The 15,006-nt window shown below is 38.1% G+C and overlaps 1 protein-coding gene across 2 annotated transcripts in view; it reads left to right on the top strand.

The window, feature by feature from the left end:
- IQCH (IQ motif containing H) overlaps positions 1-14,630 on the top strand; it is a 99,712-nt gene extending 85,082 nt beyond the window's left edge. The window contains exons 8-10 of one of the 2 annotated variants that reach the window (XM_060095207.1): positions 6,015-6,076; positions 8,612-8,720; positions 14,529-14,630. In XM_060095207.1, the coding sequence (XP_059951190.1) occupies positions 6,015-6,076; positions 8,612-8,720; positions 14,529-14,630 (273 nt within the window). Of the gene's footprint in view, positions 1-6,014; positions 6,077-8,611; positions 8,721-14,528 lie in introns of those variants that run through there. The other variant, XM_060095206.1, reaches the window with a different exon arrangement.
- Positions 14,631-15,006: the final 376 nt, after the last annotated feature.

Here is a 15,006-nt window from a genome sequence, read left to right as displayed (position 1 = left end):
AGTTCGGCATCCAAGGATTCAACTAACAACAGATGTGTAGTAGTGTAGTATTTACTGTTGAAAAAAATTTGCAAATAAGTAGACCCATGCAATTCAAACCCATGTTGTTCAAGGGTCAACTGTAGTTTTTAGCCCTAAATTAATTAGACTTACATGTGCCAGAAGGTGGCTAAATCTAACTCTAGCTTTATCTGAATCAACTTATTTTATTTTCTTCTAAAATATAAAAGCAGAACAAGCTCTGTGAGTGGGCACATTTGGCAGGGAAAATGGCTGCTGAAAAGAAAATGGGCTCTATAACTTTCTATTGCCCCAGATTATTATTAGAGATATATTTCTTTGGCTGAAGGCTTTGTACTTGATTGAAGTTCTAGTACTCCTGGGAAAAGTAAAGCACCAAACTTTACAAGTTATTTACACCTTTGTGGCTCTGAGTTGATCAGATTCATTTCTAAGAACAAATTTTAGTACAGGAAACAGGCTACTAAGGCCCAGGGGAAACAGCGGATGGTGCAGAGGAAGGGGTTCCACTGAGGGTGAGAAGAATGAAGAAAGGGCAGAGGGGCACAGAAGAACTGACAGGCATATTTCGTAGACTCTGCCTCCAGGTCAACCGTGCTAAACAACGTATAAAGGATGAAAGATGAACTGGAAGAGAAAGAGAAATATAGATTGGGGGTGACAGAGTGATGGAACAATATGAAGAAGAAAAAGATAACAGAAGAAAATAGAGAGGATAAAATCCAGAGACTAGGGTGCTTCCCTGGTGGCGCAGTGGTTGAGAGTCTGCCTGCCGATGCAGGGGACACAGGTTCGTGCCCTGGTCCGGGAAGATCCCACATGCCACGGAGCGGCTGGGCCCGTGAGCCATGGCCGCTGAGCCTGCGCGTCCGGAGCCTGTGCTCCGCAACGGGAGAGACCGCAACAGTGAGAGGCTCGCAAAAAAAAAAAAAGTCCAGAGACTGGAACAATCTATAAAAATAAGGTAGGAGGGGATAAACAGAAAGAAAAAGATCAAATAATAAACCAAAGTACAAGAAGAGAGGAGAAATGGAATCATAAAAATCTGAGGTAAGAAGAAGGAAACATGTGACTACTTGGAAAATTTGGAAATTCTCTAACAACGTCCTTGCTCTATTTTTCCTAAGATGGATTCTCATCTTTTCAGACACTGGGGTCCCTCCCTTGTCAGAACTCTCCACTTGTTCTCTCCATTGCCTTTTCTTGGAGAGGCATTTACCAAGCACCTACTATACGCTGGCACTGAGCTAAGCACTATTACTTTATTATCTCTTTCATCTTCATACCTCTCCTGTAAGAAGTTGTTATTTCTACCATATCACAGTGAGGAATTTATGTTTAAAGAGTTTAAGCACTTTCCCCAGGTCACACAGCCAGGCATTTTATGAAATGCCTTAATCCATAATTGTCTGTAAAGTCAAATATGATTCTTTTTCTTACACCAGGGTATTCCCTATGCACCTTTTTCCCCCTAAGGACTGTTTCCCACTCACAATGTATGTTTCTAAAATATTATTACCAATCCAGTCCAAGAATTCTGGGATCCATTTCAAATAAAATATTCCACCTAGGTAATTCTTGTGTATTCTTCAGCTGAAGAAGCACAAACTTCTCCATAACCCCCATGACTATCTCCACCTTACAAAAGAAAAAAAAGTTATGTCTAACAATTAAGTTCCCTGAAATTTTATTGCCTCTTTGGGTTATTCTGAGTCTAAAAAGAAGATCACTTACCCTAATTCCAGTGTTACCTATGCCACCTGCTTCCACTCTTGGTCAAATTTAATGTGGGTGGCTCTTTGCAGATAAAGAAGCAACGTTAACAATACATCAGTGTCATTGCTACCAAAAGAAGAATCCTCAAAGTCCTTATTCTCAACATTATGTTTTTCTTCCCATTATCATCATAGAATTTCACATGACGTTTCTTGTCCAAAATCTTAGGGGTAAAAGAGAGAAATGAGATCACCCTTTGAGTTTATTTTTCCTTGCTGAATATTGGAAGGACACATTGCTGAGTTTGTAACCAACTTGGTGGGTCTCATTCTGGGTATTTCTGTAATGCTACAAAATACCCCCACTGATCTCCTAATGAGATGAACTTGTAATGAAAGCCATATGGAGAAAAGTGTCATGTTTACTGCCTGCGACAGTGTGGCAGGGCTGGTCTCGCACATACATAGGCAGTGTGCCATGATCCTAAATAGCTCCACAACCACCAGCAATCACTTCCTCGGGCCAAGGGATCACCGTGGTGGCAATCATTAAGGCTGTTCAAAATGTTCTGATTCTCCTCCTTCCAGGCACAAAACAGAATTGTACTTCCTCCACCCTCTCCCTGAAGTCAGGCGTGGCCATTTAACTTGTTTTGGCCAGTGAAATATGAACAGAAGTGATATATGCCCTTTTTATGCCTTTAAGAGCCACTCTATGAGTCTCCATAGCCTTTTTCCTGCCTTGGAAATCCTGGAAGAACACTGAGATGGAGCCTCCTTCAGCCCTGAGTGTACCTACAGGGACCAGAGATCCATGCCGACCCATGTGAGAAATGGAGTATGAGCAAGAGCCAACTTTTTTGCTACACAAACTAAGAATTGTTTGTTTTTTTAATGACTGCAGCATAACCTGATTGATTCAGAAATTAGTGTCAAGAAAAGAATGCTCCCCAAAAAGAAAACAAATATTATCACTTCAACATGTAATCAGTATAAAAATTAATAAGATACTTTACATTTATGTACTAAGTCTTTAAAAGCTACAGCACAACTCAATTTCGATTACTAACGTTTCAAGTTCTCAGTAGCCCCATGTAGCTAGTGCCTACGACATTGGACAGCTCAGTAAAGGATGCAAGACAAGATCAACTAGTCAATAGCTCTCAGCCCTGGTGGCCCATTAGAATGGCATGAGTGAGGAGATTTTAAAAGTATAGATGTTCAGGCAGGGCCGGGATTAGTGTGAGGCAAGTGAGGCAGTTACCCAAAGCACCTCAGTAATAAAGATAAATAATATTGTTATTCAATGTTAAAAATCAAAATTAATGCAAGAAATCCATGATGAACAAAATATCAATATTTTAAATAAACATATACTGATGTTTTTCCTTTGCCTTAGGCTCCAATATGGCTTAGCCTGGCACCGTACCCAGGACCCACTCCAGACCAATTAAATCAGTATTTCTGGAGGTAGGGCCGAGGCATTAAATTTTTAAAGCACTCAGATGATTCTAATGTGCAGCCAGCATTGACCACAGTTCTAGTCCAATGTCTGTCTTAATGCCCAGATTTCCTGATAAAATGGGGAGTCAATGGGCAGTTGTAATTCTGGCATGTGGTATCTTTTACCAAATCCCCAAAATGTAGTTTTCTTTCCTGTACTTCTAGTGATGAGGAGTTCACAGCTTCACCATTTCCACTATTGGACAACTCCAGTGTTAACTTTTATTTATTTGGAGAAGAACTGTTAAAAGATAGTTTTCAAAAAAGGATAAAATCATGCCTCTCGTACAGATATAAAACTAAACACATGATAAAGATTTATTTAAGAGAGAAGAATTAAGCAGATGTTATAACCAGGATAAAAAAGAATCCAAAAAACCAGACAACTTTATAGGTCATCACTACTGAAATGAATATGCAGATGGAGGCAAAACTGGTTTTTCCACAAGGAGAGCAGGAGAGGAAAATCAGTTGAACCTCTACCAGACTGGACAGAATTTGCTTGTCTCTCAGTCACCTACAACTTACAGAGTTGTAAAATATCTCCCATAGAATCAAGGTGTGATATAGACAGTGCGAAGTTTTCCTTTGAAGTACAAATTATTTTCCACACAACAAACTGCTTCCCTATATTTTTTTACCCATTGCTCTTAGAACAGTGGTTTTCAAATTTTGATGTGTGTGACAATCACCCAGGAAGTGAGCTAAAAGGCAGATTTCCAAAGAAAACAAAAGCAAAAACAAATGAATGGGACTTAATTAAACTTAAAAGCTTTTACACAGCAAAGGAAACCATTGACAAAACAAAAAGACCACCTACTGAGTGGGAGAAAATATTTGCAAGTGACATGACCAATAATGGGTTAATATCCAAAATATATAAACAGCTCATACAATTCATCATTAAAAAAAAGAAACCTGATTAAAAATTGGGCAGAAGACCCGAACAGACATTTTTCCAAAGAAGACATATAGATGGCCAACAAGCTCATGACAAGATTTTCAACATCATTAGTCATCAGAGAAATGCAAATCAAAACAACGAGATATTACCTCACATCTATCAGAATGGCTATCATCAAAAAGAGCACAAATAACAAATGTTGGTGAGGATGTGGAGAAAAGAGAACCCTCGTACACTGTTGGTAGGAATATAAATTGGTGCAGCCACTGTGGAAAATAGTATGGAGGTTTCTCAAAAAACTAAAAATAGAACTACCATATGATCCAGCAATCCCACTCCTGGGTATATATCCAAAGAAAACAAAAACACTAATTCAAAAAGATACATGCACCCCAATGTTCATAGCAGCATTATTTATAATTGCCAAGATATGGAAGCAACCTAAGTGCTCATCAACAGGTGAATGGATAAAGAAGATGCGGTATGTATGTATAATGGAATATAACTCGGCCATAAAAAAGAATGAAATTTTGCCATTTGCAACAACATGGATGCCCGTAGAGGTATTATGCTTAGTGAAATAAGTCAGACAGAGAAAGACAAATACTGTTTGTTATTACTTATATGTGGAATCTAAAAAATATAACAAACTAGCTAATACAAGAAGAAAGAAACAGACTCACAGATACAGAGAACAAACTAGTGGTTACCAGTGGGAAGAGGGAAGGCAGGAGGGACAAGACAGGAGTAGGGGATTAAGAAGTACAAACTACTATATATAAAATAAATAAGCTACAAGCAGGTATTGTACAGTATAGGGAATATAGCCAATATTTTATAATAACTATAAATGGAGTATAACCTTTAAAAATTGTGAACCACTATGTTGTACACCTGAAACATATAATATTGTACATCAACTATACATCAATAAAAAAGATGGGGCTTCCCTGGTGGCGCAGTGGTTGACAGTCCACCTGCCGATGCAGGGGACATGGGTTCGTGCCCCAGTCCAGGAAGATCCCACATGCCGTGAAGCGGCTAGGCCCGTGAGCCATGGCCACTGAGCCTGAGCGTCCGGAGCCTGTGCTCCACAACGGGAGAGGCCACAACAGTGAGAGGCCTGCGTACGGCGAAAAAAAAAAAAAAAAAAAAAGATGCAGTGTATATATGTAGAATGGAATATTACTCAGCCATGAGAAAGAAGGAAATCCTGCCATTTGTGACAACATAGATGGAACTTGACTGCATTGTGCTAAGTGAGATAAGTCAGACAAGACAAAAATTGTATAATATCACTTATATGTGGAATCTAAAAAAGTCAAACTCATAGAAACAGAGAGTAGAATGGTGGTTACCAGGGCCCGGGGTGGGTGGGGGATTGGGAAGATGTTGGTCAAAGGGTACAAACTTGCAGTTAGAAGATGAATAGTTTCTGGGGATCTAATGAACAGCATAATGACTATAGTCAACAATATTACATTATATACTTCAAAATTAATATGAGACTAGATCTTAAATGTTCTCACCACAAAAATAAAATGATAAGTATGTGATGAGATAGAGGTCTTAGGTAAGCTACAGTGGTAATCATATTGCAATAAATAAATATATAAAATAACATGTATACCTTAAACTTATACAATGTTATAAATAAATTATAATCTCAATTTTACAAAAAACACTGTCCTAGAACATATCTATTCCATATTCTGGAGACATCTTTTCCAAATGTGCTTCTCACAGTATTTGCAATTACCTCTAGATTTCAGTTCAAATCAGCCTTATTGGTGGTCTTAGTGTAGTATGTTTTCTTTACTTTGTTTCCAACATAATATGCTATTTCTTTTCTTCCCATTCAAATTTTATAGGACAGACAAGGAACTATCTTTATATTATATGAACACCTGAAGAGAGACAAGTTGGGAATGTTGTGAGTATGAAGTGTGTCTATGAGATGTAATAAGCTAAGAAAATAGACTATAACAACCAACAAGAATGATGCTTCTCATGCATTTTAATCAGCATGTTGATTTATTGGTAGTCTATCTTGTTTTATTTAGATCTTTAAGTATTTCATAAATTGACTTTAGATGTGTCAGCAGGAGTTCATAAGTATAATTGATTAATTATCTAAAATTGATGGGTAAGGGGCTAGTTTTAACAACATATTACACTCAAACACATACACCTACAAGCACAGCAAATCTGACTGATGAGGAACCAGCTCAGATGTCCTGATTGCAGAAGGGCAGTTTTCATTCTGGCATGCTTAGAAAAATGCTCTGGTGACTTGGCAAGATGCTCCCCCAAAAGGCAGGGTCTGTCGTCCCTCTTCAGATCCAGTTCCGGCCCTGATGCAGTCTCCTCAAGATACATTTATGCTGAGAAGAGTCCTACTGCACCACTCAGGAGGCTTCTCTATGCTTCCCTGTTTCCTGAAGATCTCTCTACAGGTTATTCTGGAGAGCAAGCAAAGTTGTCTCCTCATCTAGGGCTCAGAACTTTAGAGCCACAACCTTGAATTGTGTCTTATTCATATCTTGGAATATGGTTATTTGGTACCTTTAAGTCACCCTGACTTATTGGGAAACTGTTTCTATCTTATATTCTTCTTTTAATATCTACAGAATATTGAAGAAGAAAAGATGGGCAACTATAAACTTTTCTTTGTGTTGCTTGATTTTCTCTGGAGTTATCAAGGAGAGGCTTTTCATGAGTTGGCTGGGCTTTGTTTGGTTTTATTGCAGTCAGGTCACATCAGGTGAGGGCTCCAAGAGGGGATGACCCTACAGACCAGAATTTTGTGGTTTGGCTTTACTGGGATAACTTCATACTGACTCCATTTGTACTGGCATATTTCTGGAAATAGTGGCATTTGAGTAGAAATTTCAAGGGAAAAATGAAGGAAATTCTAGAAATGAATTATTAATCGGGAACGGGACTTAGAGTCCATCTAGTTTCTTGATTCCCAGCCTGGGAACCATGGACCTGAGGAGGCTGAGGAGGGGTGGCGCGAGGGGCTTGAATCCATGTGTGGACCCAGCATCACACACACACACACATACACACACACACACAATTTTTTTAAAGTATGGGTCTCAATCTTTAGTATATGTAAGAATCACCTTGGGGGACTTGGTGAAACTATACTTGGTGAAACTGCACAATCAAAGATTCTGATTTTGTTGATCTGGATGGGTCCCAGGAATTTGTTTGGAGAATCACCCAGGGTCTAATACATACTGACCCTGTGGCAATAAAATACAAATCACTGTTACAAATTAATGACTCTGAAGTTGCCTTTGGCTATTGTTTTTTCTATTAAAAGAAGAGATACTAATGTTCAGTAGCTATAGGGGGTAGGGGTAGGTGGTCCTTGGATTTTGGGAATCTAACTCAAAAAGTTGGGAAGTACTTATCTAGTCCAATTCCTTCATTTCAGAGAAAAAGGAATGAAGACCCAGAGAGCTTAAATAACTTAAGTAACTTCCCCAAAGTCACATAGTCAGTGGCAGGACATAGAGTTCTGGTCTTCTGTCTTGGAGCCTGGGAAGCTATCTACTCCCACCCTGACCCAAGGGAAAGCCCAATCAGGCTGGAAGGAAGCCATTCCACAAGTGTCTAAGCCTTAGACTCTAAGGTGACTTATTTTACAGTTAACAATTGGGAAAAGAAGTAATCCCAAAGTTCTTTGCAGCTGCCTTAAGAGGCAGCTTGTTCTTTAGGTTCACCCCCTCAGGATAGAACGATTTAAAAAAGTAATCCATTCATTTAATCTGTTTTTAACTTCAATTTTTTAAAAAGTTTGAAAAATAGCTAGAAAAATACCCTGGAGTTTTGTTTCCAAGTTAAAACTTAACAATGATCTAGTTGTTTGGGAATGTTCACTGACCATAGTTTAGTTCTACAGGGTGGTTTGCAAGTTGTCTCTGAAACCTTCTTTAAATGTATGTTCAGCTTATAAAGACAGCTGTTCATGAATGGGGCATATTCTCCTCTGCACATAAATGGGGTGCATTCATAAGTAGCAGGAATCACTTGTATACATGAAATAGAAAACAAACTCTAGATGAAAGTCTCCAGAATACTGAGGTGCAAATGTCTCTGTAGGCAAGTAAATTGTTAGGCATGAATTTTACTCAGCAACAATTCTCTTAAACTAACAGTTTTTAAAATGAGCTAATACTAGTGTCCTAGCTCAGTGGTAGCCTTTTGCTAGGAATGACTGAACCTATTCCTACATTCTGCTAAGTTGATTAATAAAAAATATTTATTACACAAATCCTTTTTGTTGACAAGTTAAAATGGAGCCTCATCTTTCATATCTCCCTGAAGATTCCCACCTTGTGAGATTGAAAATACTCATTAAATTCCATCACCAGACAGGCACAAATGAGAGGGTGATTGTTTTTAAGCATGTGAGGGGAATCGTTGGTAAACTCATTTGTTTGGATATCATTAACAGAACAATCGGTGAGGATCTCCAGGGGGTCCTCATGACCTTTGCTCGCAATCTCTTCATCATCCATCAAGAAATATCAGCACCTAATATGCAAGGCGAGACCAATTTTAAGGTGAGGTGTTAATTAACTAACGATCCTGGTTAATTTCTATACAAGGGCTGAAAATACCTCATGCTGCATTGTAAACAAGTGCTAAACCATTTTTTTTCATTGTAAGCAGAACATATTTTACAATGTACAGGGTCAATATTGTAAGGTTCCCACTGAACCCATTAGTTAAATTTAATAGTTTGAAACTTTTTCTTTGAAATATAGTAGACTTGTTTTAACTTACTGCAATTTCCAAATGTAAGCTTACAACAAGGCTTTCTGATGTTGAAGGTGAAGTGTCACAATGGAGCCGAAACAGAGACTGTCACAACCAAAAATCCTGAATATAATCTACCTATATTTCAAATAATACAATGTCTGGCTAAGGATTCCTGGGAAGCCCAAATTTCTAGAGCCAGAGAAGTTTTGAGACGCCAGGAAGGACAATGTGTGTAGAGAGAAGAGGAAAACCTCACCATATACGTAAGCCATCTGCTCCACCCCATTTCGCCAAAGTGGGACAGGTGTTTTTCATCGCTAACCTTTTGAAGCTTCCAAACGTCCCTTAAAGATGTTGGTTCTGGAAATCCAGTCATGTGTAATTGACCAGAAGTCTCCAAACTCTAGAAAACAGGAGCAAGATCTACACCAAAAGTTTTAAAAATACCAGCTGAACAGAGATGAACACTTGGTATTGTTCACCAGAGTCTGCATCTGGTTCCCAGTGTGAGCCTTCATCGTGTCTGAATGGATCAAGTAAGTCAAGGGACTCATCAGAAACCACATGCGGGGGCTTCCCTGGTGCTCCAGTGGTTATGACCCCGCGCTTCCACTGCAGGCGGCGAGGGTTTGATCCCTGATCGGGGTTTGATCCCTGGTTGGGGATCTATCCCGAGTGTCCAAAATAAAAAAAAAGAAGGAAAGAAGCAGGGAAGAAAGGAAGGAAGGAAGAAAGAACGAAAGAAAGAAAGAAAACCATATGTGATTTTTCTCTTAAATGGAAAGCCCAACAAAAGCTTGATAAAAATAAAAATTTTGAATACTCTTTTTCCTTGAGCTAGGGCCTGGTCCCTCTAGTAACAGTAATAATGATAATAATGCTTTGCTCTTCAATGTGATTTTATGTGTTGCATCAACTTTCACTGGTCCTAAAGGATCTATGCTCATCATTTATATTCTAAGTTCCTGCCAGCTAGCATCATTTAATCTGTTACTGTGATGTGCAAAATTCTGAGCCTATATGCATGTGATCAGTTATCTGTCCAAATACAGCTAATAGTCAGAATCAGATGGTGCTGCGGACTGAATTGTGTCCTCCCAAAAGTTCACATGTTGAACTCTTCATCCCCAATGTGATGATATATGAAGATGGGGACACTGGGAAGTTATAATGTCTAAATGAGGTCATAATGGTGGAATCCTCATGATGGGATTAATGCCCTCAAAGGAGACCAGAGAGCTTGTGCTCGTTCTGTCTCTGTCTCTCTCTCTCTCTCTCTGTTTCTCTCTCTCTGTGTCCCCCTCTCTCTGTCTCTCTCTCCCGACCATATGAGGATACAGCAAAAAGATGGCTGTCCACAAGCTGAGAAGACAGCTCTCACCAGGAACTGAATCAGCTAGCCTTAACCTCGAACTTCCAAGCCTCCAGAAATGTGAGATATAATTTTTTGTTGTTTAAGCCACTCTGTCTATGATATTTTGTTATAGCAGCCTGGGCAGACTAAAGCAGATGGTTTATCCCCCAAATCATGCATACTTAGTAGACTCTGAGCTTGGACTTAAGGTTGGCAGAGCCAACTACTGTTGACAAAATAAAGGCTATTTCTCTGCCCTTTGTCTGACTTTAAAAATCATCAAAAGTCAGATGTTCTTAAGTAGCTTTTAAATATCTCATGGTTTCTAGCCTTCTCATGTCATATAAATAAAATTGCTATCTTGACATTTTTTACTCTTGTTAGAAGGTCTAAATGTAAAAACTTTAAATCTCAACAAAATAGGAATAATTTTTTTAAAAACGTGAAAAGTGGACTAGATTCATTTTGGGTAGTATTTTCTGTCTACTCTCCTAACAACAGTCGAATAAGAATTTTCAGTTTGTAAACAAGGATTTACCAGCAAAGTAAAGTCAAATAAAAATGGAAGGTGATGCAGAAAAAGCATTTAACAAAATCTAACACCCTTTCTTGATAAAAACACTCAAACAAACTAGGAATAAAGGCAACTTCCTCAACCTGATAAGGGCATCTAGGAAAAACCCACAGCTAACATCATAAGTTAATGGTGCAAGACTGAAAACTTCTCCCCTAAGATCAGGAGCAAGACAAGGATGTTAGCTCTCACCACTTCTATTCATCATTGTACTGGAGGTTCTAGCTAGGGCAGTTAGGCAAGAAAAAGAAATAAAAGGCGCCCAGACTGGAAAGAAATAAAATTATCTCTATTCACAGATGACATGATCTTATATATAGAAATCCTAAAGAACCCCGAAACAATCTATTAGAGCTAATAAACAAATTCAGCAAGGTTGTAAGAACCAACATCAATATACAGAACTCAATTGTATCTCTATACATTAGCAATGAACAATCCAAAGATAATTTTAAATCAATTTTTTTAAAAATCAAAAAAATAAAATACTTAGAAATAAGTTTAGCAGAAGAGTACAAGACCTGTCCACTGAAAACTACAAAACAGCATAAAAAAAGGAGACCTAAATAAGTGGAAAGACATTCCATGGTTTATGGAATAGAAGACTTAGCATTGCTAAAATGATAGTTCTCTCCAAATTGATCCACAGATTCATTGCAATTCCTATCAAAATCCCAGCTGGATTTATTGCAGAAATTGACAAGATAATCCTAGAATTCATGTGGAAATGCGAGAGATTCAGAATAGTCAAAATAATTTTGAAAAAGAAGAACAAAGTTAGAGGGCCTCTCAATTTAAAAAACTTACTACAAAGCTACAGTAATCAAGACTGTATGGGGACTCCCCTGGTGGTGCAGTGGTTAAGAATCCGCCTGCCAATGCAGGGGACACGGGTCCAATCCCGGTCCAGGAAGATCCCACATGCTGCAGAGCAACTAAGCCCATGTGCCACAACTACTGAGCCTGTGCTCTAGAGCCTGCGAGCCACAACTATTGAGCCCGTGTGCTACAACTGCTGAAGCCCACGTGCCTGGAGCCTGTGCTCCGCAACAAGAGAAGCCCCTACTCACTGCAACTACAGAAAAGCCAGTGCGCAGCAACGAAGACCCAACGCAGCCAAAAAAATTAAAATTATTTTTAAAAAAAGACTGTGTGGTACTGTCATAAGAATAGATATATAGACTATATAGATCAATGGAATAGAATTGAGAGTCCAGAAACAAAACTTCACTTTTACAGTCAACTGATTTTCAACAAGTGCCAAGCCCATTCAATGAGAAAAGACTTTTTGACAAATGGTGCTGGGACAAATGGATATCGACATACAAATGAATGGAGCTGTACCTCTCTACTCCACAGCATATACAAAAATTAAGGAAAACTGGATCAAAGACTTAAATGTAAGAGCTAAAACTATTAAACTCTTAGAAGAAAACAGGCATAAATCTTCATAACCTTGTGGTTAGCAATGGTTTCTTAGATATGATACGTTAAGTGCAATCAACCAATGTAAAAATAGTAAGTTGGATTCCATCAAAATTGAATACTTCTGTGTGAACCAAAGGACACTCAAGAAAGTGAAAAGACAACTTACAGAATGGGAGGAAACATTTGCAAATCATAAATCTGATAAGTCTCTAGTGTCCACGGTATATAAAGTACACTTACAATTCAACAATAGAAAGACAAATAACCCAATTAAAAAGTGAACAAAGGACTTGAACAGACAGTTTTCAAAGAAGATATGTAAATACACAATAATCACATGAAGAAATGCTCAACATCATTAGTTATTAGGGAAATGCAAATCAAAACAGCAAGATACTATTTCACACTTAAGATGGCTAGAATCAAAAAGATGGACAATAACAAGCTTGACAAGGATATGGTGAAACTGGAACCCTCACATATTGCTGACAGGAATGTAAAATGGTGTCACGGTCATGTATAATTTCATATTTCCTCAAAAAGTTAAACAATAGGGATTTCCCTGGTGGTCCAATGGTAAAGAATCCATCTTCCAATACAGGGTACGTGGGTTCGATCCCTGGTCAGGGAACTAAGATCCCACATGCCCGTGGGGCAACTAAGCCCACGTGCCACAACTATCGAGCTCTCGTGCCTCAATGAGAGAGGCCATGTGCCGCAAACTACAGAACCCACATGCCACAACTAGAGAGAGAAAACCTGCACACCACAACTAGAAAGAAGCCCGCACACCACAACTAGAGAGAAACCCGAGCAGACCACGCGCCTCAACGAAAAGATCCTGCATGCCTCAACAAAGATCCTGTGTGCCACAACTAAGACCCGATGTAGCCAAAAAAAAATAAGGAAAATAAATAAATAAAATAAAATAAAAAAATTTTAAGTTAAACATAAAATTGCCACATAGGGAATTCCCTGGTGGTCCAGTGGTTAGGACTCCATGCTTTCACTGCCGAGGGTCCTGGTTCAATCCCTGGTTGGGGAACTAAGATCCCACAAGCCACCATGCAGTGCCACCAAAAAAAAAAAAAAAAAAAGACTCAGCAATTCCACACCTAGTTATATACCCAAGAGTACTGAAAATATATGTTCATATAAAAACTTGTATATTAATGTTCATAGAAGCATTACTCATAATAGCCAAAAAGTAGAAACAACCCAAATTCCCATCAACTAATAAATGGGTGAATTCCATTATATTAAATGAATAATATTTCATACATTGGAATACATAGGTGTAAATCTTCATGACCTTGTGGTTAGCAATGGTTTCTTAGATATAATACCTAAAGTGCAAGCAACCAAAGTAAAAATAGATAATAGATACAATGAAATATTATTCAGCCATAAAAAGGAAATTAAGTTCTGATCCATGCTACAACATGGATGAACCTTGAAAACATTATGCTAAAACACAAAGGCCACAGATTGTATGATTCCATTTACGTGAAATGTCCAGAGTAGGCAAATCCTTAGAGACAGAAAATAGATTAGAGGTTGCCGGGAGCTAGGAGAGGTGGAAAATGGAGAGTGGCAGCTAATGGGTATAGAGTTTCTACTTGGGGTGATGAAAATGTTCTGGATCAACATAGTAGTGATGGCTGCTTATGAATATACTAAAAACCGCTGAATTATATAGTTTAAAAGGGTAACTTTTATGGTATGTGAATTCTACCTCAATAAAAAATAACTAACTAGAATAAAATGGAAAGGTGCCAATTTTTCTCCCAAAAACCAATGGAAATAAATGCTCCCATCAGCCAACTAGCCCTCATTCTAGAGTGACTAGACCAGTGCATCTCAAATTATCTGCAGTGAAGGACCTGTTTGTTTTGTTTTTTTCTGACTTATCATGCATCAATACTTTTGTAAAATACAACAAAAAATGAATTACTAGAAAAATGAAATGAAAAAATTGAAGACATAAAATAGAAGCCCATTTTTTCATTATTAGATTTAATAGACCTAAAAATTTCTATAAAGGTTTCCAAGTTCTTACCCTCAATTTTTTTTACCCTTTCATTAAGACTGATAATCAACAATCTGTAGATGGGTGTTGGTTAGTGGAACACACTTTAAGCAGAACTGGTCTAAACCACACTGAACTCCAAAAAGGAGCTAATGTTTGAGGGGCTGGGTGGAAGACTTGAAAGAGGTCTTTAAGTAACAAGTATTATTTTTACTGTTCTACAGACCGCCATTGATGACATTGAAGCCATTCTAGGAGTAACAGAGGAAAACAAATTGAGATTTGAAGAAAACCTAGAGTCCAAAGATGATAAAAAACCTCTCTGAACCTGATAAATGAATGGTCCTGGAATACATTACTGATTTTGGATTCCAATCTAGAGCCAAAAAAGGGGCAACGTTCATTTTGCTATTAGGAATAAAAGGAAGGGAAAGTTACTTTGCTTTGTTTGCTAGGAGGTGTATCAGAACAGATTGTAATGTAATGCTCTTTTAAAAAAATTGTTTATTAAGGGATCTTATTTTACTTATTAAACCAAAACCTGTTTGTGTTATCAGTTCAGAGCATTAAACAATCTCTTCCTCTTCCCAAACTCAGGAAGAAATAATCTATCAGGAAAGTTACAAGTCTTACTAACATCACTTCTGCATCTACCTCTTTATAAACTTCAGGATTATAAACATTTTATAAAGTTTTCTCCTC

Source organism: Mesoplodon densirostris, chromosome 4, assembly GCF_025265405.1.
Source record: "Mesoplodon densirostris isolate mMesDen1 chromosome 4, mMesDen1 primary haplotype, whole genome shotgun sequence".
NCBI classification, from domain to species: Eukaryota; Metazoa; Chordata; class Mammalia; order Artiodactyla; family Ziphiidae; genus Mesoplodon; species Mesoplodon densirostris.
The sequence above is the reverse complement of the archived record's forward strand: the minus strand, read 5'-3'. Positions and strand labels throughout refer to the sequence as shown.